Here is a 23,354-nt window from a genome sequence, read left to right as displayed (position 1 = left end):
TTCAACAATGGAGAAAAATTAACGTGATAAAACATTTAATGAAACAATAAAAAGGATTTGAATTTCAGAGCAACAATGTAATCTACATTAGCAGTCAGGAAAAAAATATTAAAAAAATTGACAAAATTTAGTAAAAATAATAATATAAAAATATAGATTGTTAGAACGTAATTATTAAATTGCTAGCCGCACGACTATTAAATTGTTATTAAAAAGACAATTTAAAAAATTCTAAGACTTCTACACAGTTTAGCCCCCCCCCCACACACAATCTTTCTTAATAATATCAGTTGTCAGAACTTGATTATCAGTTAATATAATAATTGAAAAAGAATTCAAATTTACATAATATTTATGAAATGAATTATAAAATTAGAGAATAAATAATTGAAAAAAAAATGTTTTTTAAGTTCACTAAAAAAAGGGAATACATTAAAAAAATATTTATAAAATTTATTTAATAATCAATTTTATGTATATGTTCGAGAAGAAATAGAATACTTTTGTCAATGAAACTGTGGTTCATTTTGTTTAAAAAAAATAATAATTGATCCAAAATTATTTTATATCATGTCAAAATTTTTTGAAATTCCTAGACCATTTAAAAAAAAATAAAACAAGTTTACAAAAATTTTAATGTATTGAAATTTCAACTTCTATTTAAGTGAACATCAAACCTCAAAAGCAAAACAATTCGAAAAAAATAATAAACTATGCGAAATTTGCCCTAGATTGCGTGAAGTATAAACATCTGATTAAAAAGAATTGTTTTATTTCAAATAGTTGAAACTAAAATTATCGCTATTGTAAAAATTACCTACTATCATCTTCTCCTCGTTTTAGACCAAACCAGAGACCTTTATAATGTCCTTTAGCTCCACTGTAAATTGAGGAAATTTGTAAGTAACTCAAAATAAAATGTATTTTTGAAATAGTCTTGGTAAGTTCAAACAACACATAATTTTACTAGAGTTTTAAAAATATTCATTTTTTTTTTAAATCGAAAATCTAAACAAATTAAAAAAACGAAAGTCCTTAAATACTTTAAAAAAATTGAAATTTTAATCATAATCATAATACAATTTTAAACTAAAAATTTTTCCTTCTTATGATTATAAATGTGACGTATTTCCATTTTTGCTTTAGACCTCAAATTTTTATTGTTTTCAGATTAACTTCCAGATGGATTTTCCTACTCTTCCAAATATTGATAAAAAGAAATTTATTATTTTTTAAGAACTATTTTGAACTTAGAATCTGTAATATATATTTTGTAATACATTATTATTGAATTCTCTATTTGGTTTTTCTTAAATTATCTACCAGATGTTAGTAGACATTCGTGCGCAGATGGAATACAAATAGCTTCGCAGAATTATAGTATAGTTAATAGCTAGTTCTTAGCTTAGTTGTAGCTTAGTTCTTAGCTTCGCAATTGGAATACAAATCTATCAATTAATTGACATTTAAGCTCTAAAATTATTAAACCATTTTACTGCTATTAAAAACCCATATCTGTAGAAAATTTCAGAGCTCCAGCTTATGAGGAATTAAGGGAAAATCGGTTAAAAAAAGTTTTATTTCGAAAATCTAAAGAAATGCACTGAAAATATTTTTAAAAAACGTTTTAAATTTCATAACATAGTCAGTACATGATGCGCATTAAAAGTATCTACAAGGAAAAATTCATAACGTTACAAAACGATGAATTGTATAGCTTAGAAAGTAATGTTTGTCATTTTACATTACTGTGACATTGGATGAATTGACTCCATTCTTTTAAAATTGATTTATTTAGTATTAAATATTCTATACGACATATAATTTACATTTGGTTCAGAGGCATAGCTTCCAACTAACGAAAGAAATAGCAGAAATTACAACAAGTGGAATATATAATTTTTGCTAATGCGGCTAAAGTTTCTGTTTTTTTTTTGTTAAGAACTTATAATTTTAAAAGCTAGGTTTTATGAGAAGAAGAGTATATTTAGTATTGAGTTAAGTAGAGATTTAATATTAATTTTGTTATTAGTAAGATAATAGTTTCTATATTGAATGAATTTTTTTCCATGTAAAGTCATAATATAATGATTCTTGAATGAGGCACTGGTTTTTAACAACAGCCAGAAGGCTGATTTTTCGAAAACAACTGATCAGACTGTGATTAATTTTAAACAAAAGGTATAGATATATGGATATCAATTCATAAGAAATTACTCTTTCCTGTTATATATCATCTAATTACACATTTTTTGCATTGGGCTAAAAGCAAAGAAAATGTAATATGTACAAACCATTCATACGTTAAAATTGGTGCGGCGCGGGTGAAGTGTTTGTTTACTTGTTTTTTCACAAAACAAGTAAATACTTTTCCAACTGTGCGTCATCAGTGTTAATACGCCAAGGACTTAAGCCAATATTTGACTACTATGCTTGGCTGCTATTAACACTGTTTTGTCGCATATATTTGGTTACAAAATAGCAATTGGTAAATATTGGTGCCAATATTTTAGTTTTTCGTATTAAGCAAAAATAATAGTATTAAATCGATTTTTTTTTTGCACGAGTTATTACTTTTTAAATTATTTTTTAAAGCAACTCTCAGGGGCCTTGAATAGGAATAGTGGAAGCCCATAATGCTGATGGTGAAAAAAATTCTTATTAATTCTTGCCAGTCTCACCCTAATCCAGTGTCTTCTTCTTGTGAATCTCTATAAGTAGCCAAATCTCCACCATATGCTTGACAAAACTGTCGTGCTTGGTACCAATTAAGCCGTTCGGTTTCATATGTTGTTTCCTGCAATAATTCACAGTGTTTTCCAGGTGAATTAAAACTTAAATAAAATGGTTTTTTGAGCAGTTAAATGAATCATACGCTTCATTTTTTAATGATTATAACATAGTTATTTCTTAAATATTATTGTTTAAAAATAAAAAAAACAGAAATTTTTACATGTGATTTGAAACAAATTATAGCAGTGATATTCCAGAATTCTAACTAAGATAGAGAATTTATCTTTAAAAAGAGACAATAAAAAATAATAAGATTATATCACGTTTTTTCTGATTATTTAAATACAGGAAATCCATTTTTAATTTCCATGCTTAATATTTGTTTTCCTGAAAAAAAATCCATTATTTTGTTAATTAGGTATTTAGCCAAATAGGCATCGACTTGTAAATTTATCTACAAGTTGTCTTCCGAAGAGCGGGACGTGAGGATGAATGTCAGACATTTAGAATGCTGTCTATTTTTAGAGACAATGAGATTTGAGGGAAAATAAATGGGAAAATAATTAAAGGGCTCACCCGTTTACGAGTGGCGCCAAGCCCGGGGGTCACTGATTTGGCATCTGATCAGCATCTAATAGAACTGATCGTAAAATGGTCTTTCTTACGTCGGAAGTATTCGTGCTGAGAAGCAACATTACAGATTCGTAACAATATATAAGTTCAACTCACCCAGAAGCAGTAATTCGTGTTTCTAAATGCTTTCCAATTATAACCTATTGGGCACAGTAGAGGTGGTGACGAAGCAGAAGTTGTGGTAGGAAGAGGAGTTGATGTCATGTTTTCTGAGATCGCTTCTCTTTCACATAGAAATGAATTAACAGCGCTGCATTCGACATTTACCCATTTGAACATGGTTGGATGATTAGAATTGGATTTAATTCCTAGGCAATTGCCTAAATAAACAAAGGAAAAAAGATGGTTATTTATTACATGGTTAATAAACTGGAATATCAAAAACCTCGTTTTCCCCAGAAATAACAACTAATAGATGCTTAAATATAGTAAAACTAGAAATTACCATTTGATGTAAAATTGGTGCAAAGTGAACAATATGGATTGAATGGCTTTCCATCAAACCATTTAAATGTTCCGTTCTCACGTTCAGCTCCAACGAGGAAAGTGGTGTTTTTTCCGATGATGACAGCTTGTGCGTTGGCTTCCTTACTCCTGAAACAAAAAGTAAATGAATGGGAGAAGAAATAGGAGAATAATTTGCCCTCTTGTAGATTCTTGTTTGATTTAATGTGGTTTATTTGATCTATTTAACTTGATTGCTACAAGTCCAAAAAGTTTATAAAGTCTCAATTTCATATCATTATTTAACAATTTCCTTACTTCTTTTCCTCGAAGCTTACTCAACAAATGTAGGTGAAAATTTTTAAATGTTCAGAATTAAAGAATGCGTTGGATAAACAGAGAACGTCTTTTGAATCTGGACTAAAATTGGATATTTTTATATCGTATCAAATCAAAAATGGGCGCTAGTGGATTTTTGTATTCTCGGCCAATCAAAGAATTTTGGGATTTACCAACTTGGAATCTAATTATGTGAGATGCAGTAGCTTATCTTCAGATGCATGGTGCTCACTATAGTCAAATATTGATAAAATATCATTATAGTTTTAAGTTATATTGGCGATTAAACAGCTTTATTTTGATGACTTCATATTTGATACAAAAAGTAAAATGAAAAGCCTTTTAACACAAAACAAAAAGCTGTTAGAAACGCAGAAGCCACACAATTCTAATAAAAAGGGATTATTGAAATAAAAAAAAGGTGATTATTGTCCGAATTAGCTTGTATAATGTTTCTTCTTAATATTCATTGTATATACATGTTTTTTATTTAGTTCAGTTTAGGATGTATAAACAGCCAAATAATGTACTCGATATCCATTCATCTCACAGGAAACTCTTATGAATCCAAATTAGGAGATATGTTGAATTGAAATATGATTTATGTTTTTTACATTCTAAGTGCAAATCCATAATAATGTGTAAACTTATTTTTACTGAAATTGTCTTATTTAATTTTACAGAACTACAAAATGCATTTCCATCTTAAAATAAAAATTGACTTTTAATTCTTTGCTTTCAAATATGGATTAATTTCATTGCTTATTCAACTATGAAAACTTTAAGGATAAGTCTCTGGAGTAATATAAATTTTATATTTTCAACCATTATTTCGTTTCAACGTTTTATAATCCCACAACAATTTTACTTTGCCTGTTTTTTCCGCTGTTGAATTATTCAGCAAAAGATTGTTTTTTTTTTTCAAATTGGTGAATCAAATCTATACTTTTTGATGCTAGATATTCATATGAAAGAAAGTTTTCAACTTTCGTTTGCATTAGATGAACAAAGATCTTCCGATCCTAAGGCACTAACTCCGGCTAGAGGATACCGCAATTTCAAAATGTATTATTAAGAGATCATTAAAACTTTTATAGACCATTGGATGAAAAATTCTTAATTGACGAGAATTACTGTTGCATAGTAATTTAATGCTTCCTTTATGAATCCGTGAACTTCTGTTGCGTTTTAATTTTTGTTTTGAAACTTGGGATTCTATTCAATCATATTATACGTAAAGAGAAACAACAATACAATAGGTGTCCTACATGAAAGTAAGGTACATACTCATCGTCAAGAACTGCAAGTTGGCCTTGATCAGCGTGACAAGCTGCTACAGAAACAGTGAGATTGCTTTGATGATCTACCGCTTTGTAACATTTGGCATCTAATAACACCCAGCCCTGGAAGAAAAGATTCAGTACATATAAACTACTTCTTACTCTGCTATTTCTTTTCAGTTAAATATATGATAGCCACCTTGGACTATCCATCATATTAATAGTATTAATTTTTTCATGTCAACAAATTTTAATGAACTGTATCTTATCACACTATATAAAAATACAATTTTTAATTATATTAGCGTGTTAAATTTGGAGCAACACTGAGCGGTAGATATGTTTCCGAAGTTCCGAATTTGATTGACAGATAAAATTGTGAAACCAGCTTTTGTTGCTAAAAGTTGTGTCGTTTTATTTTGTGATAGTTCTCCATAATAAAGGTTGCCTTGAGAGTGGGGGAAAGGAAGATGATTGTTTGTGATGTATTTAGAGTCATGTGTTTTCATTTGAGATAAAAAAAAGTGTTACAAAAGGTTTGGTTCGTTGACTACCTTACGAGTTTTCTCCATAGGGAATATGGAGAAAAAATTATAATATTGAGATATATCTTTCAGATATTTTTCAGATATCTGAAAGATATCTTTTAGATATCTCTCAAAAATTCAGGATCATGGTAAGCAGATGAACACTGATGACCCATCTTGAAGTCATGAAATTTTCTTTTAAATAAAAATTACCAACTTCGATAATTTCACGGTAAAAATAACCCTTGTAATGATGAACATAATAAACCATCACGATAATTTGAACTATTTCATACATGGAGTATTTATCTGGTTTTTTAGTCGTATTTGTCAATTTTTTTAGGTATATATAGGTACATAGGTATCGAAAATTTTGAACTAAAAATTTGTATGATTAATACATACTTTGCGAGTAACATATTGCGGTTAGATTTTTTTCTTGGATAAAGCATACGCAAAAAGAAACAAATTCAATGCAATGTAGAGAAACGGAAACAGAAAAATATATTTCATTCTTTTGTAGATGGGTTAAAAAGGGTAGATTTTTTTAACCCCTTCACATATAGTGACGAGTTTGCATCAAATTACTAAATTTTTTAACTTTAAATCTGCAATTAAGTGAAACCATTAAGTAATTTTAAATTCAAAACTCATTTAAAGTGCTTACATCCCACAAATGCTCTTAGATTATAATAGGAATTAAAATAATAATAAAAGTCCTAAATAGAATGGGTCAACCAATTAGGAAATTTTATATTCATAGGTCGAGTATTTAATATTAATTTCTTTAATATTAATTTCGAGGTGGAAAAATCGAATTAAGTTTATTTGTTACAGTTTAATATTCTATTTTTTTCAAAATTCAAACTGTATCATCTGTTAGAAAACAAAAAACCTAAAAAGCATTTTGTAATGATTTTGAGTACAAGCTTTGGATTATCCATCGTTTTGCTTGATTATCAGGTTTTTGAAGTATTTATTCTTTAGCAAAGGGTTTGTTCTCCTAAATAGGAAAATTTTCTGTAAGGGTAGGCAACTCAAAAGTTCGCTGATAGTAAATAGAAAGTAAATCCCTTTTTTTTAAAAAAATTAGTAACGATAATTTTGAAACACTTGGTATTGTCAATTCTCGCGTTAACGCACCGACAGCATCAAAACTTCCACTTTTATGGTAATCTTACAGCTAGGATGTTCTTCAGTGTAGGGTTCAGTGGAATGAATCCCTTTAAATAGTTTTTTTTTTTTTTTTTTTTGTAGTTGTAACGTTCTTCTTCATGAAAACATTTTCTCCACTTTTTACCTATAGGTATTATTTTTACGCATTTCTTATTAAAAATAGATAAAAATATTTTAAATCATTCAGGTAGCCCAATCAATTTTCCTTGTTGTATCTTATCTACCATACTTTAATCTTAGATAATAATTATTGTTATATGTCTCACGAAATAGAATATAAACACCGTGGGGATTATACCAATTCTAAATCTCAATGAATATTATCCCACTATTTCAGAGTTTACTAGAAACTAAATAAAATAATCAAAACTTTATGTACCATATGCCGCATTCCATTTTGTGCTCGACGCTTTGCTCCTTATCACATACGATATTAATTTATAGACATTCTTTGTAAACAATTCTAAAAAATAAATACTTGTTTTTTTTCCCTCTTAACTAGAATGCTAGTGGGACCTAATGATTCCAGATGATAAATACCACTGGTATATATATGTGTCACCTCTCTAAATTACCCACTCTCTCATAATATGATTATGATGAGATATGACTGGGTTATACAGAGTCTATTTAATATATTTTTACAAAAAAAAAAAAGAAAAGAAAAGAAAAAGGCTCGGATTTAAAAAGGCTTCCCAAATAATAATAATAAAGTAATATAAGGATTAATATGTTATTTTCCTTTCAGTATTTTTTTTTGGTCTTTAATTTATGTCAAAATGACGAAGACGCAAAAGAATGAACATATACTTAGGCTTGCAAAAAAAAAAAGAAAAAAAAAAGTGATAGTTCATAACAAAAGATAGAAAAATTAACCACAGCTTCATATAAAGGAGTCACTTTTTAGCCGCTGGATATGAAAGAAATACATTTCGCCAATATTATTTTGCAATCGCTACATATCTCATGGTAGAAAAAAATCCCAAGATAAATACTACATGACACGCATTCGTGTGTTTGTCCAGTGATTATAATATTAATTAACGTGTTATCATATTCAGAGAACAAATGCAAGAATTCACTTTGAAAATTTTAATCCATTTATTAAAATATACAGGTTTCTAGATGAATAAATGTTAGAATTTTTAAAAAACATGAATGCGTTTTGTTATCTCTCTCTCTCTCTCTCTCATACTCTCACACGCACGCACACACTTCATTTCTTAAGAGTCTTAAATCTGACACTTAACAGTAAGAAGGAAGTAACACTTAAGTAAGAAGGAATATATTCCTTTGTTTTTCTTTTAGCATCTAGATGCATTAATCAAAAATTTTATACCTCAGGACATCTATGAGTAGGATCTTCTTGTATTTCTTCACATATGAAAAAATACATTTCATTGCAGTCCCCATATTCGAAATTCTACAAAGATATATGAAATGATTAATGGAAACACATGAACAGAGAAATCTATTTGCAGAAAGAAAAAAAAAAAAAAAGGTTTTCGCAGCCGGAAGAAAGATACATATAAACTCATAATGAAGTAAAACAAATAGTTTAAACAGAAAGAAAAGAAAATTCAGACTATACATATTCTACTATTCAAATTCCAATTAACATACAAAAACAGGAATCAATACATGAATATTTAAATCGTAAAAACAAAATTGCTATATGAACAGACTATGACTGATCATAAAGCTCAAAAACTCAACCTTTCGTGTTTTTACGAATCATGCGTTTCAATATTCTAAGGAATTATTTATTTATTTATTTATTTATTTATGAAGTTATTTCAAAACATCAAGCTGAATAATAAAAAAAAACCATAAAAATTATCAGTAATTATATGATTTGAGAATAAAAATAAATTACCTGTTGATACAGGTAAGGGCATTGTGATATGGGTACTGAAGCCAAGTCTGTTGTACGCACACTGTCTTCTCTGATCCAATATTTTTGGGCTGGATCTAAACAAAATGAACCAATGAAGCTAAGAGAAACGTTGGACAAATAATATTTTTTTATTTCTCAGTTTCATTATATTAAATTTAGAAACAAATGACATAAATAAAAAAAATATCAATTTTCATTTACTATTCAGTTTTCGCATTTAAACCGAAGAAGTTGGAGAGAGGCGGAAGATTATTGTTATTATTTACAGTATTTTATCTTTATCTTTTTTTCTTTTAGTTATTCTTTGGTTTTCAAATTTATTATTTCCCACTTTCTAAAAGTAGAATTCTTTATCAATAACGCATATAAAAAAAAGAGTTTATAAATTTTAAAAAATGCGTGTAAAGTTTTATGGTAATTTTTTGTCATATTTAAACTTGTTTATTCAAATATTATCTATCAAAAAGTATTTTTTAACTGGATTACCAAGAGTTTGGACTGTTGATAATAATTTATTTGATGTTATAAATTTATAACTTTGTATATTTGCTTTACTAAATGTTGATAGGGATTACATATACTAATTTAAGTTTACCTTATCCAGTAAGCGTTTATATTAATCAGATTAATAGAAATCATATGTAGATGGAAGGTATATTATCCAAATCAGTTAGACTATCAAAATTGGAAATCTATTTACATTGAATATAATTATAATCGTTTAACAAATTAATATATCTACGCATTTAAAATAATTAGAAAAAACAGTGCTCTAGTTCCAATCATTAGTCCGATTTCGTCAATTTTTATTTTGTGCTAAAGCTCGTGAGCCTTATTTATATTACTAGTGGTCATCTATTCCCAAGCATCCGCTATTTATGAAAGAAATATCAAAAGCATTAAAAAAATGAAAACTACGATCTCAAATTTCAAGTTATCATGTGAGAACATTATTATTTTTTAAATCATTATTTGTCTTAATTAATTTAAGTCATTAACCAATTTAAACCAGTTTACGAGAGCTCCAAAACTTTTTTGCCAGCCAAGAAAAAATTGAAAATGAAAATTACCATTTATGCTTTATTCATTCCCTACGCGATTTCGAGATTCAAAACGTCCTACCCAAAACAACATCATGTTCTCACATGATAATATGTTCACACTTATTATGTTGCCCAACTTCCAAGAAAAACAAAAGATTATATTTATATACAAAGATAAAATCTCACCGACATTTCATAAAAAATATAGTCAATGGAATTAATGAATAATAAAATTAAATGGGACACAAAATGATATTTAAAATGAGCGCAATATTACGCAGGCCACTGCAAATTCACGTGAGAAAAACGAGTCATTAAAAAGAAACATGATAAAGAGTTGGAGGCATCATACATTTAAAAGTATTAAAATATGAGACAAGATTATCAAAAACGGTCAAAGAAATTGAACAAAACCAGCAAAACCATTTTTAAAAGACATTATATAAAGGTGCATGTTATGTTACTATATAAACGGGCACTTATTCTACAAATTTGCCATGATTTATAGTTAAGAATAATAAGAATGTTTATTAATTTTTTCTTAAAAATACTTGAATTTATCAACAGGATTCGTAACTTCAATGGATATTAGTTAAAAAAAAACAAATGCTCCAGTTCAAGGTCTTATTTTCAGCATCAAAACGAATATTGTATAATATTGCTTTCATACTATTGCATGCGAAGGATAATATTGTGCAAATAATATTTACAACATAAGAGAAAATTATGAATAACATCAATGTAATATTGTTCTTAGATGTCTAAAATCTGATTTTTTAAATTTCTTTTAATGAAATAAAATACATTACTACAATTTAACTAGCTTAGCATAAAAAGATAGAAAAGAAACATAACGTAAAATGATCTTACCGACGCCAATTAAAGTAGTCGCATTTTGATCTAGGAAAGCTAAATCCGCTTTGAGTAACTGGCAAAATTTCCGCGCCATACGCACATCCGATAGTCTTGGTTCAAATTTATAGCAGCCTCCATTGTAGGAAATCCAATCTGGATTGCATCCAAAAGCTTAAAAAACACACACACACAGTTTAACAATCTGTAATTTTGTGAAAAAAAGTTTATTAAAACGACTACATGCATCATATATGTATGCAGTCTTTTTAAAAATACAGAGATTTGTCATGCAGGTCTAATTTTATTCATGCATTCGTATTCATTCATTACTCTTCGCCTTAGGCGGGTATTTGATTTGTCGGGAATATTAGTTATATTTTATTTCAAATAAATCATTTAGATATAATTTCATGTCCCTGATTCTATCAGAATGATTGATATTAAAGCCAAATAATTTTAATTATCTTATTAAAATTCTGTTTATTGTGTGCATGAATCTTGCTAATAGAAACAGTAGCATAATATGATAGCATTATTAAAACTTATCTTAGCACTATCTACTTAATTTCGCTATATTGCGAGTTCATTTTTTTTATTTGTCTTTTAAACACACACACACACACACACACAACCAACCCTTTTATAATTACTAGTTTCATTTAATTTTTTACTTTGCCTCTTAAATGTCTACAGAATTAGTGAAAAAGAAAACCTTATTAAGCCAACACATTCTGCTCTCCGTTGCTTTAAATCAAAGCATGATAAGCAAACCTAATATGTTCAACCATCATAGGATGCGCAGTTCCCTCATTGCAAAGACCGAAAACAGGTGAGTTATGCAGTAAACTTGGATGGATTGCTTTATATTACTCTTGGAGATTGGCGAGTATTCGCGAGTGACACTTTGTTTAGAATAATTTTTTGGGAATTTTGAAGGATTGAAGAAATTTTTATCAGATTGTATTGACAATGCTTAAAACAGCATTTTCTCGAAATCATATAGAAATTAGCAAAGATAGACATTTGCTGATTTCTAGAACAATTAAATGTGTGACGTCACATACACATAAAAATTCTTGCGCATGTCATTAACAATAATACTACAGATTATCTTATTGTATCACTCCTGCAAAATATACTGTCATTTGTTGTGGGGGTGGTTTAGGTATCCAAGAATAATCTTTTAAGAGTTGCCACGAACACATAATCTTATGTTTCTATCCATTCATTATGATAAATTTAACACATCAAGCTAAAAATCTATGTTCAGAAGCTTCTTCTAGATGCAAGATGAACGAAAATAGTAGTGAATTTTAGAATTAAAATGGCACCAAGCTTTTTATATGTGCCATGCGAGGATTAAAAAAAAAGCTAACTGAAAGAGCAGAAAGGAATTCATAATATAAAAATTGAAATCGTTTATTAAGACCATTTATAAGAAATTCTACAGTTATTCCGTATATTGCCTAATGAAACTATTGAGTTAAGAAGCCTTTTTTTGTTAGCTTTTTTAATTTCAAACACATATTCCTAATGAACAACATTACAACTATTATGAGGATTCTGAGTAAGAACAGTTCTTTTTGTTGTATTTTTAACGATGAAAGAGAATTTTCATTTTTACTTTTATCACATACGTAGCACACAGGAGGAAGTACACAATCGCCAAAAAAATTAGAATTTGAGATTCTGATGAATCTCCACATTTCAGATCTTCCTGAATGCGAAAACACACTTTTAAAATTATATTTATTTGTTTGCTATTCTGCTTCTGCACATAATACAAAAACATTTTAAGCCGGACGGATGGAATTAAGGAATACTATCTTTGCTTCAAATTGTTGATTTTTATACAATTTTGAAGGGCTTGTCTGGTTGTCTGAGTGCAAATGAACATGATAACTGCAAAGTTTAACGAACTAAAGTAGTTTCCCTTAAACTTTCTTGCACACTCTTTAATAAAGGTCCTTCGCTAAGATCGCGAATGCATTGCACGGAAATTGCGAACTGTCTTACGAAGTACAAAGAGTAAATCTAGCGTTTTTACTGAATCTAATCGAGCGAATATGTATTTAGGATGTCTTTATTTTCGACTGATCGTAAACAAAATATGACACGAAATTGATAGTCACAAGATTGAAAACTGAATTTCATTAATTTAAATCATTGCGTTTATGGGTTACAAGTTTGTGAGATTCTTGACCAATAGATAGTCAAACCTTCGACAGATTTGCTTCAAAATATGATAATTTACATTGTAGATACTAAATTCGTACATCAAGTTTGTTTATCTATATCTTTATGTTTTGAAGTCATAGAGTTCACATGTACACTAATAGAAAGAGAGCACTGCTTGGATTTCGCTCAAGATCTGATCAATTACAAATTTGATTTAACCCCTTACCTGCCGAGGATAACTTGCGAGATTCGGTCCCCAGTGCCACATATATAAATACGTATATAGATGCGAGACGTATATATACGCCAGGGTCAATTAACACATCGACTTAGGGAGACGTATATATACGCCCGCGGCAATCAAGGGGTTAAAGTTCATATACCAAATTTCATGTCCATTTCAAAGTGCTTTTGAACGATCGTGTTTACGTGACGTAACACGATGAAAACGCAATGTCGAAAATGTGTGTATCGAATTCAAAGAGGTATGAAGAATCAACAAAATTTCAAAAAAAGGAGAACGGGAGTGGAAAATCATCAAAATTTCATGTTCGTATTCTAGAAAGTTTATAGCTAGCTAGATAAAACATGATAACACACTAAACAGAATTAGGACCTATAATGTAAATCGAAACCAATGCCGTCAGAGAGTTGACCGTTTATCGGTCTGCACTTTTGCAGGTACGTGAATGCGATAGTTCAAAAACTTAATAACCTAATTAAATGAAATTTGATTCACAGTTTTAACATCTTAAATGTATATTCGTATCAGAGTTTGAACCAAATTTGTTAAAATGTTGAGCATTTGTCCGTTTATTTATATAAATTCGATAATCTAAAAACCCAATTAAATTTATTAAATGATGCGAATTGATATGTGATCTTTTAAATACAATTGTAACTCTATTTCAAATTTTGGTTTCAGTCGGTTGGTTGGAAAAAAATGAGTCCAAAATACATATTCAACTTTCTGGTACTTGTTTATTAACCATATGTCAGCAATTAATCATAAAAAAAGTCGCTAAAGATCCCTCGCTAGATTCAACAAAATACTAGATTCACGCTAAAGAACAATCTTTCGTAAATATTGTTCACCAGAGTCTAGCATTTAGTACACAAAGTCCCGTTTTTTTTTACAAACATTGTATTACAAAGTAATACATTGTACTACAAAATAATGCAATGACAATCTGAGCACAAGTGGAGTCCAGAGTTCACAATTTTATGCGAGAATAAATTGATAACACTTTTATTAGACAGTGCAAGAAAGAGTTTCGACAAGACTTCTCCCGCTGGATGAGGATAGGTAATGTTAATGATGGAAATATTCTGCCTTTGCCAAAAGCTTGTACTTCCATGAAATTGGGTGAAATTAAAGAAATAATTAAGACTAGAGCCATCTAATTTACTAACAAAGATGTTTTTAAATGGTAATTTTGGCAATTATGTAGACTTTTTGAAAGAAAAGCTGCATTAACTTATTACAAAATTCAATATTTTGATAGGTTTCTGGTTTTCTTCATCAGTAACAGCTAAAGCAATGATAGAAATGTAAATATTATTAAGATCCGAAATATTATAAATTCTATTTTGCTTCTGCTAAATATAGCAAATTATATTTCATTTGCTACCACAGGGGGATGAAATGGTTAAAATACTTTCTCAAAACGTTCAATAATTCACATTGCGTACACTTTAGAGTGAAAAAACTGGTTTCATTTCGCTTTATTAAAATATATTTTATAATCAGTGAAAGGGTTTATTTCTCAGTTTTTATTGTGTATTTCTCAATACGTTTTAAGCTTAGCTTCGTGGCAGAATCGGATAGAAATATTGCATCCTTTTCCTTTCTTCGGTTGACGTCATATTGTTACAGATTTATGTTTTTGCTGACAAAATTACATACCATTTTTTTTTCTTCAAATTTTGAGCGATTGTGATTACAAGATAGAACAGAGATCCATATTTCCTATAGATGTAGTTCGTCCAATTCTAATTTTAAGATCATACATTTAATTTCATTAGTTTACCATATTTTCATTTTTTTAAATTATCAAATTTTTGGACAGGCAATGGACTTAATTCATTCCAAAAATGATTTTTTTTTGCTCTTTGAGGTCTAAAATTTTGAAATTTTTCTAAATTTCTAGTTTAATTTTTTTTTAATAATACGTTTCTCATTATATCTTTTTTTGTATATTTTATATACGAAAAAGTGAAAAATTCTTATGTATAAACAGGTATAAAATTAGTTGCTGGAAAAAAAATCCATAGATTTTTAAACATAATATTATTATTGTATAAATGTATTCGATAAACATTGACGCCAAGTCTAGTTATTTATGGGAAACATGATATCTACTTAATTTGAATTTTACTGTCATAATTATGTTCAAAAGTCTTTAATATTTTATTTATAAATAATTTAATTGTAGAGAACTAAATTAAAATTTTTGCAAGGCATAAAAATGTTGTACTAACTGGAATAATTATTATTGGCTCTTCATATTTTATCATCTTTATCGGACGGGAAACCAATTAGTTATATATGTATAGCTTCTTGAATTAGGCTGAAAGAAGAGAATATCTGCCCACACAAAAATTCAAAACAAAGATAAATGCTTAAATTATATTTATAATTTTACTCAAAGTCATTTAATGTATTTTAAATACTGAGATAATTTTATTTTAATTAATGGATATAAATTGCTGTGATTTGTTATTATTTTTAACACAGTATCATAATTTATTAAATAACATATCTTACAATAACATTCATTTTCGATAATAATCAACCGTTAATCTAGAAACAGAATCTGTTACAGCAACTGAGTTAACCATGATATTCAGCAGTATCAAGAATGATTGATGATTTGAATGAAACTGAAACAAGAAGGGACCGTCTAATCAGACTTTCAGGGACAACATCAGATCAATGGACGGGAAATGTTTATCCATCACTATTCTGAATCATTCCTCTAAATTTCATACACAGGAGAGTTTCGAAACAAGGTAGTATCGAGATGATCTTACACCCTTTACAAATCTAACAAAGTCGAGTTTTCTCCTTTCCCATGCAACAGTTTTATTTATTTTTCATCTTTTCGGAAAACCATCTACATCAATTGATTTTGCTTCATAGATTTAGAATTTATTAATAAGTAGATTTAGTAAATGGGATGCACTATTCTTGAAAATAATATTTTAACCCTTTAAAGGGCCATTTTTTTCTAGTCATATTATGTTAAAATATTTTTAGGCTTGAAATTAGAATAAGAAAAGAAATTCATTTAGCTTATTAGATAAGTTTAATTTGATTAATTAATTAATTTGGTTGATTAAATAATTAAGTGACAAACCAAGACACATAATTTTGTGTGAGATGAAGAACTGAAGCATCTAAGTTTCTGTCTTTCTAAAAACATTTGTCAGAACTTATGCCAACCTACATAATTTCATACAAAGATTGATAAATTTGGTGGGAAGTCTATTTCCCACGGCCTTAGAAAGGGTTAATGAGCTATATAGACTGAAAATACAGTTAAAAAGAAATTAAATATATTATTGCATTGAAAATAATAATATAAAAAAGTTTTTGGTTTAACTATTAATTTTAATTAGGCGCAGAGGGCTAATGCTCATTTTTTTTATGTGCTCAGCGAGTCCTGCTGATCCTCTAACTCTGCTCTTAAATTTTTTTAATGATCCACCTCTACCAGTACCCTTGGAGAAAGTAAATCTTGCCACCTTTTGGATACGACCCTATTCGGTACTATGGAAATTATCAGTGTCAGACAATAAATAATAAAGTCAAAAATAATAATTTTCAATGTAAAATAACGCTGTATCCCAGATGGAACTCAATATCTTTTATGACATTATGTACTTCGAAATAAAAAGAGGTTGTATCAAAAAAAAAATCATCTACACAAGCAGCATTAAATATGGACATTTGAGGCATTAAACATTTAAAATTTTAAAACATTTTTTTTAAATTCATAATTATAAGCTGCCTTTTGCAGATCCGTTTTCTAACTGTCGTCTGATGTCATCAAGTAAAGGCATCGCATCCGTGACTTACGACTTCCTCCTCTATTTAATATTTTTGAAGGTTCAGTTTAGCATATCTGATTTCACTCGACCGTTTTTCAAGTTCGGCAATCGAAAAAGAAAAGACTCTGTTTTTTTAAAAATTGATTTAAAAACAGAGGGAATGGTTTTTCCAAATCTTTCTCGTATATTTTTAAATAAAAGTATTATTCTTGTATTGCATTTACATTTATTCGAAAGAACAGACAGCCAAACGGCCAATGTTTGGATGGATTTGATTTAAAATTTGAAATAGACCGCACTTTAGGTGCTAAAACTGTGTATTACATTTTATTCATTTGGCTCTTTACATTTTCAATTACTGACTTCACATCCACTTAGACAGACAGATTTCCTATGAATGAATTTCTTTGAAAATGGGATAAAAATTGGATAACAACAACGACAAAACTAATTTGTTGTAAGACCATATTCCAAATTTAGATAAAAAAAGTTTTTTTTTCATTTTTTGTTTGAACAGACGAATAGATATAATTCCAAAAAGATGTTTTTCGAAATCAGGGAGGTTGGAACGGAGAGATTCATGCAAATCTAAGTTCGATTAAAAAAATTTTTTTTTTCATGCTTTTTTTGTATACTTCGTATACCAGAAAGTAAAATTTTCGTGTACAAAAGTATCCCTAGTTGCTTAAAGGACAATCTAATATATAAAAATCTCGTGTCACTGTGTTTGTGTTTGAACTCCTCCGAAACGGCTCGACCGATTTTCATGAAATTTTTTATGTGTATTTGGTAGGTATGAGAATAGGTCGTAAAGTATATTTCACAACGCTAGGTAATTAGGGTGTTCCTATCCACGTTCATCGCACACTGAGGAGATCAACGCTTGCCTGAAATCATCGCCATTGTGACGTAATGTTGAAAAAGTCCAGCTAAAAATAAACACGGGCTTCCAAATGCTACAAGATCTATCTGCTGACACATTCTCAGACTAATTGTTAGATATCGGTGATTGAAAAGTTGCTGTCTATGAAAATACTGGATGCATAAAATTTCCCACTAATTTTTGCACTATCGTTGATTTGCAAAATGCTCTCATTGACCGCATATTTCCCAATGAACGCACATAATACATAAATCATGCGTGGCTGGCAGAAAGAGCCATTTTGGCAGCAAAAAATGTGGACGTCGACGATTTAAACTTCAAGATACAGCAGTCGTTGCCAGGCGACTTGGCATCATACAAATCGATCGATACAGTTTGCGATGCTAACGAAGCTGTAAATTATCCAACAGAGTTTTTGAACTCACTGGATTGGCCAGGCATGTCACCACACCTTCTACGACTGAAAATTGGATCTCCGGTTATTTTACTTCGGAATTTGAACCCACCATGGCTGAGTAATGGCACGCGATTGGTCATTAAAAAATTGATGAAAAACGTTATCGAAGCCACCATTTTGAATGATAAATTCCGAACCGAAAATGTTTTGCTGCCACGAATTCCAAAGATTTTCACGGACGTGCCAATCGAATTCAAACGCGTTCAATTTCCTATTAGTTTCGCATTCGCAGTGACAGTCAATAAGTCGCAAGACCAAACGATGTCTGTTTGCGGCTTAGATTTGGACACAACATGTTTTTCACACGTGACATGTTCTCGCGTGGGCAAACTATCAAGCTTATTTGTGTTGGCTAAAGACGGACTGAGAAAAAATATCGCACACTCAATTGTTCTTCGAAATGAATATTGATTTTCTTTATTTCATTTTTATACTTTAGGACAAAAAATATATTACTTCTTTCACTTTACGTTTAACTTATAAGAGATCAATGTATATGTTCTTTAGGTTAATGAAATACATTGTATTGAGAAAATGAATAGTTGGTGTTTTTTTTGTTTTTATCGGCGATCATCGTCTACAGCGCCCCATTCCTCTTTGTCATAGATCCCAACCCCACACACATACAATGCATTCGTTAACAACCAAAATATTCAATAGAAATAATTTATAAGGCAGAACAACGTTTGCCGGGTCAGCTAGTATAGATACAAAAATTAATGAAAGATGAAATACAGTATTCCCCACCATAGAGTTTAACAGGCTCTCAACCCTTAGCGATATCAACTGGATGGCCGACCGGATGTTACTTGCCGATCTGACCTTGACACTCTTCCGATGTGACGCAAACATAAAACTAACGATAGCGAAACCTACAGAGTTTGTTATTTGTTATGTGGATTTTGAATTATTTCTGTATTTCGAGAAATTCGTTGAATCCAAAGGTGAGAAATAAATGAAAAATATTAATAGATGATTATCAGGAACAAAAATTAATTTGAAGAACATCCCCACAAATTTTTCAGTTTGAACGGGGAATCGGAAATAGAGATTCTACAGCAGTGATGGAACATTCAGTGAAATGTTAACACCAAATTCTAACTTTGGATAATTCAACTTTCTGTCTGCTGTACAAGGCCCTACCGGTGCAAACAAAAATTTAGTGTTATTAGCAGTATTTGCAATGACGCAAGTTTTTTACGCACATTAAATATTGATACAAAATTAGATAAATTTTCAATAAAATTTTTGTATGAGAGATTCTTAAGCATTCTTCACTTGTGATTTCTTCTGAAGTTGTAAACTTTTCGTGACTTTTTTTATATCTGAGAAAACTGTTGTGCTCTTAATTATAATAAAATAATATAAATTTAAATAAAAATTAAAAAAAATATTAATTGCTGATTATCAGAAAATAAATTTTAAAAAATATTTCAGCAATGTGACAAAATAAAAAACATACTATAAATATATACGTAAACATATTTTAGCAGTTGCGTGGCCAAGAAGAAGAAACCTTGGAAAATTTTAAGACTGATTTATTCCATCATGGGAGGCATATTATGTAAGAGAAGCGATGATAAAACTAACGTCCATTTGGATCGGGACACAAGAGCAGAAGAGACCAAAATTTTTCCTTTAGTGGTTTTTACAATGATATTTTTATAAGGATTTCTTTGACAGTTGTAAACTTAGGAAAGAGAAATTTAGGTATCTTTAAAAGAATGTTGTAAGTATTAAAGTTTTTATCCCTTCACTCAGAGCGTCAGAGCCTGCAGAATTAAGCAGTATTCTACAGCGTGTGTGGAATTAAATAAAAAAAGTGGAATTGGATCAGGAAATAAGACAACATTTTAGAATGAAATTAATATGGGCTAAATTAAGATAAAAATTGGGAAATTAATTAAGATTTAAATTAGAGTAAGAGATATCATTTCATATATTATATATATATATATTGTTGTTTAAAATCGTAGTCGGGAATAATTTTCTAAATATGACTAATAGAATCAAGAGATTGTATGAAATAGACTGTAGAGAACAGACCAAACTGTAGAGTCTGTATATTATCTTTAAAATGTATCGATATTTATTTTATAAGCACTCGGCTAAAGTAATGGAAGACAGTTGAAGGATGCAATATACTATCAGCTACATGCTTTAACTTGTTTTCAAAAAGTGAAATATTGATAATTACATAGATTGTAGAAAAATAAGTAAAAAATATTCAAATCATAATTATTTTCACAGATGACTTTCTTAATATAAATGAAAAACTCATCACACATCCCAATTACTTAGTAAAGATAAAATTTTTTTCTTACTTTACGTAAAGAGTTCATTATTCAAGCAGCTAAACATTTCTTTAATATTTTGTACTTTAACAGAAATAATAAATATAAAAACGTTTTTAGAAAAATTTATTTTTCAGAGTATTAGAAAGGGAAAATATTTTTTGAAATAAAAATTCAGGAAGTCAAAAGAAAAATCGTAAATGCCTGTGGAGCAGATAGAAAAGCTTTAAGTAAAACGGAATCGTTGGAATTGGAATCAAACTTAATATGTTTTTAATTTTTATGAATTGAATGTTTAAAATTTTTATTCGTTGTAACTTTATAGTTTCATCTATAATTTTCAGTACCATTCTCTTTTACGATTTCCCCTTTGATATCCAGAATTTTATTATGAAATTATTTCACCTTTTTAACACAATGGTAGAAGTGTTTTTAATCCCTTTTTTTTCCTTCTGAAAATGAAGTTGAACGTGGGCATGCTGTGCACATATCATTATAATACACCGATCGGCCTTCATTAAGTTTATAATCTTATTCTAAAAATGATATAAAATTTTATATTGATGAGATAATTACTTCATTTTGATAGAAGGCGTATGGTATTAGTGTATCATATTAATATAAGTTATAATCCTTTTATTAATACTCTAGGTTTCTAAGAACAAATATTTCAATTTGTAGACAATCTACAAATTTAATATTTTGCAGAAATACTAAATAATCTAGTTAGCATTAGTAAAGTTCCTGTTCTAAGAATAGTATTTTATCTTTTTATAATATTTTTAATTTCTCACAGTAATGAAATCATTTTTATCTAAAATATGTATGTCAAAACCTTAAAAGTGTGACATTAATAAGTGAATAGGGATTTTAATAACGTTTATATATTTTTTAACTTTCAATGTATATCCAAGAATTTACTTATCATTACATTACATTACATTATATCTTTTTTTCCTTTATGATATTGGTTGATTTCCAATAAAAATATAATTTATTACTTTTTATTGTACGAACAAATTGGCGTTTAAAACTTTTTTTTTTATAACTTTTAGTTTGGTGATTCTTAATTTTAAAAAAAATCCATAGTTGCAAAAATTATAGGGATTTAAAAAATTCATATTTCTTGAGTTAATTTTAAATGCTGTCACTGCTTTGAATCCACCAAAATAAATACTTTAAATGATAATTAAGAAATCTAAAATTATTGAAATATTCTATTAGAATCGAAAACAATAACTGTGCAAAATTTCAGAATAATAAATGAGCAAGTGGGAAAAAAATCGAATACAAAATATTATCTTTACAAATGCAAGCAAGTGAAGTTATGTAACAAAAGTTTAAACACAAATAATTAAATGAAAGAAAATAGCTTTTCATCTTTCTTCATTTTAAGCTTTTAAAAGTATTGAAGGTAAATTCTATGAAATAACTTATTAAAACATACTGTTTTAGTATGCTTTACTCTATAACTCACTTTACCTGTTATTTCATGAAATAAATTATCATCTTTTTATGGAAAAATATATTTATAAAAATAATCCATTATGCCCTATTATTATTATGAAAAACTATATATGCATATATATTCCATATCAATTGTTTAACAACTGGTTAGAATTCAGCCACTTTTCCCAGGCTTATTATTTAAAAAAATAGAAATACGCTGTCAGTTATTCAAAATGCACATATTAATTAAATAATGAATTAGTTATTAGTGAATTAATATTCGTTTTTTACCTCAAGGGAGATTACTCCAGAAGAAATAATTTTAAACTATTTTAAAATTCAAATTTTTATAAGTTCAATACCATCAGCTTCATTTTTGCACAATATTTCTTTCGATTGTTATTAATTAAAAAAAAATAAATTTTAATGTTTTTAGAATTAATGTTAACTTTGAATTATTCTTTCATAATTTTTAAAAATTTCTGTTTTATTTCACTATACATATGCTATAAAATGGGAGTTCTAGTTATATTTTAAAGGATTTAAAGTTAAAAATAATTTACTAGAAAGGATTTTAATTACAAGCAACGCTAGATCTATCAACTAGCTGATATATCATGCCGATGAATTGTCAATTATTTAGCATCGAGTCAACGGAAATGAAAAGGTACTAAAATAATTTACATCCACAAAGTGGGACATTCGTTTATATGTTACCAGAACACTAGCGGCAGACTGTAACAAAGTTATGTTAAGAGTTAAGAAATTTTCATTGCGTAAAGTGTTTACCTCCGGCGGACACAACGAAAAAGAAGACGGCAAACGGAAGAAAGTGCATCTTATCCATGATAGCTAGCTGCCCTCTGCTGCACTGCCTTCGTCCTTTGATAATGGCTAACCGTGGAATAACGATCGGAAGTGCATTGCCAGAATGTCACTTCCTTCCCGGAACACGAAATCACATGCTTCAGACTTTGTAGATTTTCAGAACACTGGTGATAGTAACAAAAGATCTGGATGCCAAATCTCTCTCTCTTAGTCAAATTTAAAATCGAAAAGTTAAGAAAATTTGTGGACTTCTGTGAGATGCAGGGTTCAGCAGTTCGTATTCTA

The 23,354-nt window shown here is 28.9% G+C and overlaps 1 protein-coding gene across 1 annotated transcript in view; it reads right to left on the bottom strand.

The window, feature by feature from the left end:
* Positions 1 to 23,151, bottom strand: part of LOC129957800 (macrophage mannose receptor 1-like) — a 58,910-nt gene extending 35,759 nt beyond the window's left edge. Inside the window, exons 1-9 of the mRNA XM_056070174.1 lie at positions 23,031 to 23,151; positions 10,943 to 11,098; positions 9,009 to 9,103; positions 8,472 to 8,555; positions 5,437 to 5,552; positions 3,812 to 3,960; positions 3,463 to 3,686; positions 2,682 to 2,797; positions 822 to 880 (exon numbers count right to left, since the gene is read on the bottom strand). Coding sequence (XP_055926149.1) covers positions 822 to 880; positions 2,682 to 2,797; positions 3,463 to 3,686; positions 3,812 to 3,960; positions 5,437 to 5,552; positions 8,472 to 8,555; positions 9,009 to 9,103; positions 10,943 to 11,098; positions 23,031 to 23,088 — 1,057 coding nt within the window. The 5' untranslated portion in view covers positions 23,089 to 23,151. The remainder of the gene's footprint in view (positions 1 to 821; positions 881 to 2,681; positions 2,798 to 3,462; positions 3,687 to 3,811; positions 3,961 to 5,436; positions 5,553 to 8,471; positions 8,556 to 9,008; positions 9,104 to 10,942; positions 11,099 to 23,030) is intronic.
* Positions 23,152 to 23,354: the final 203 nt, after the last annotated feature.

This window comes from Argiope bruennichi, chromosome 2, assembly GCF_947563725.1.
Source record: "Argiope bruennichi chromosome 2, qqArgBrue1.1, whole genome shotgun sequence".
In the NCBI taxonomy this organism is placed as follows: domain Eukaryota; kingdom Metazoa; phylum Arthropoda; class Arachnida; order Araneae; family Araneidae; genus Argiope; species Argiope bruennichi.
This window is presented reverse-complemented; position numbering and strand designations above follow the sequence as displayed.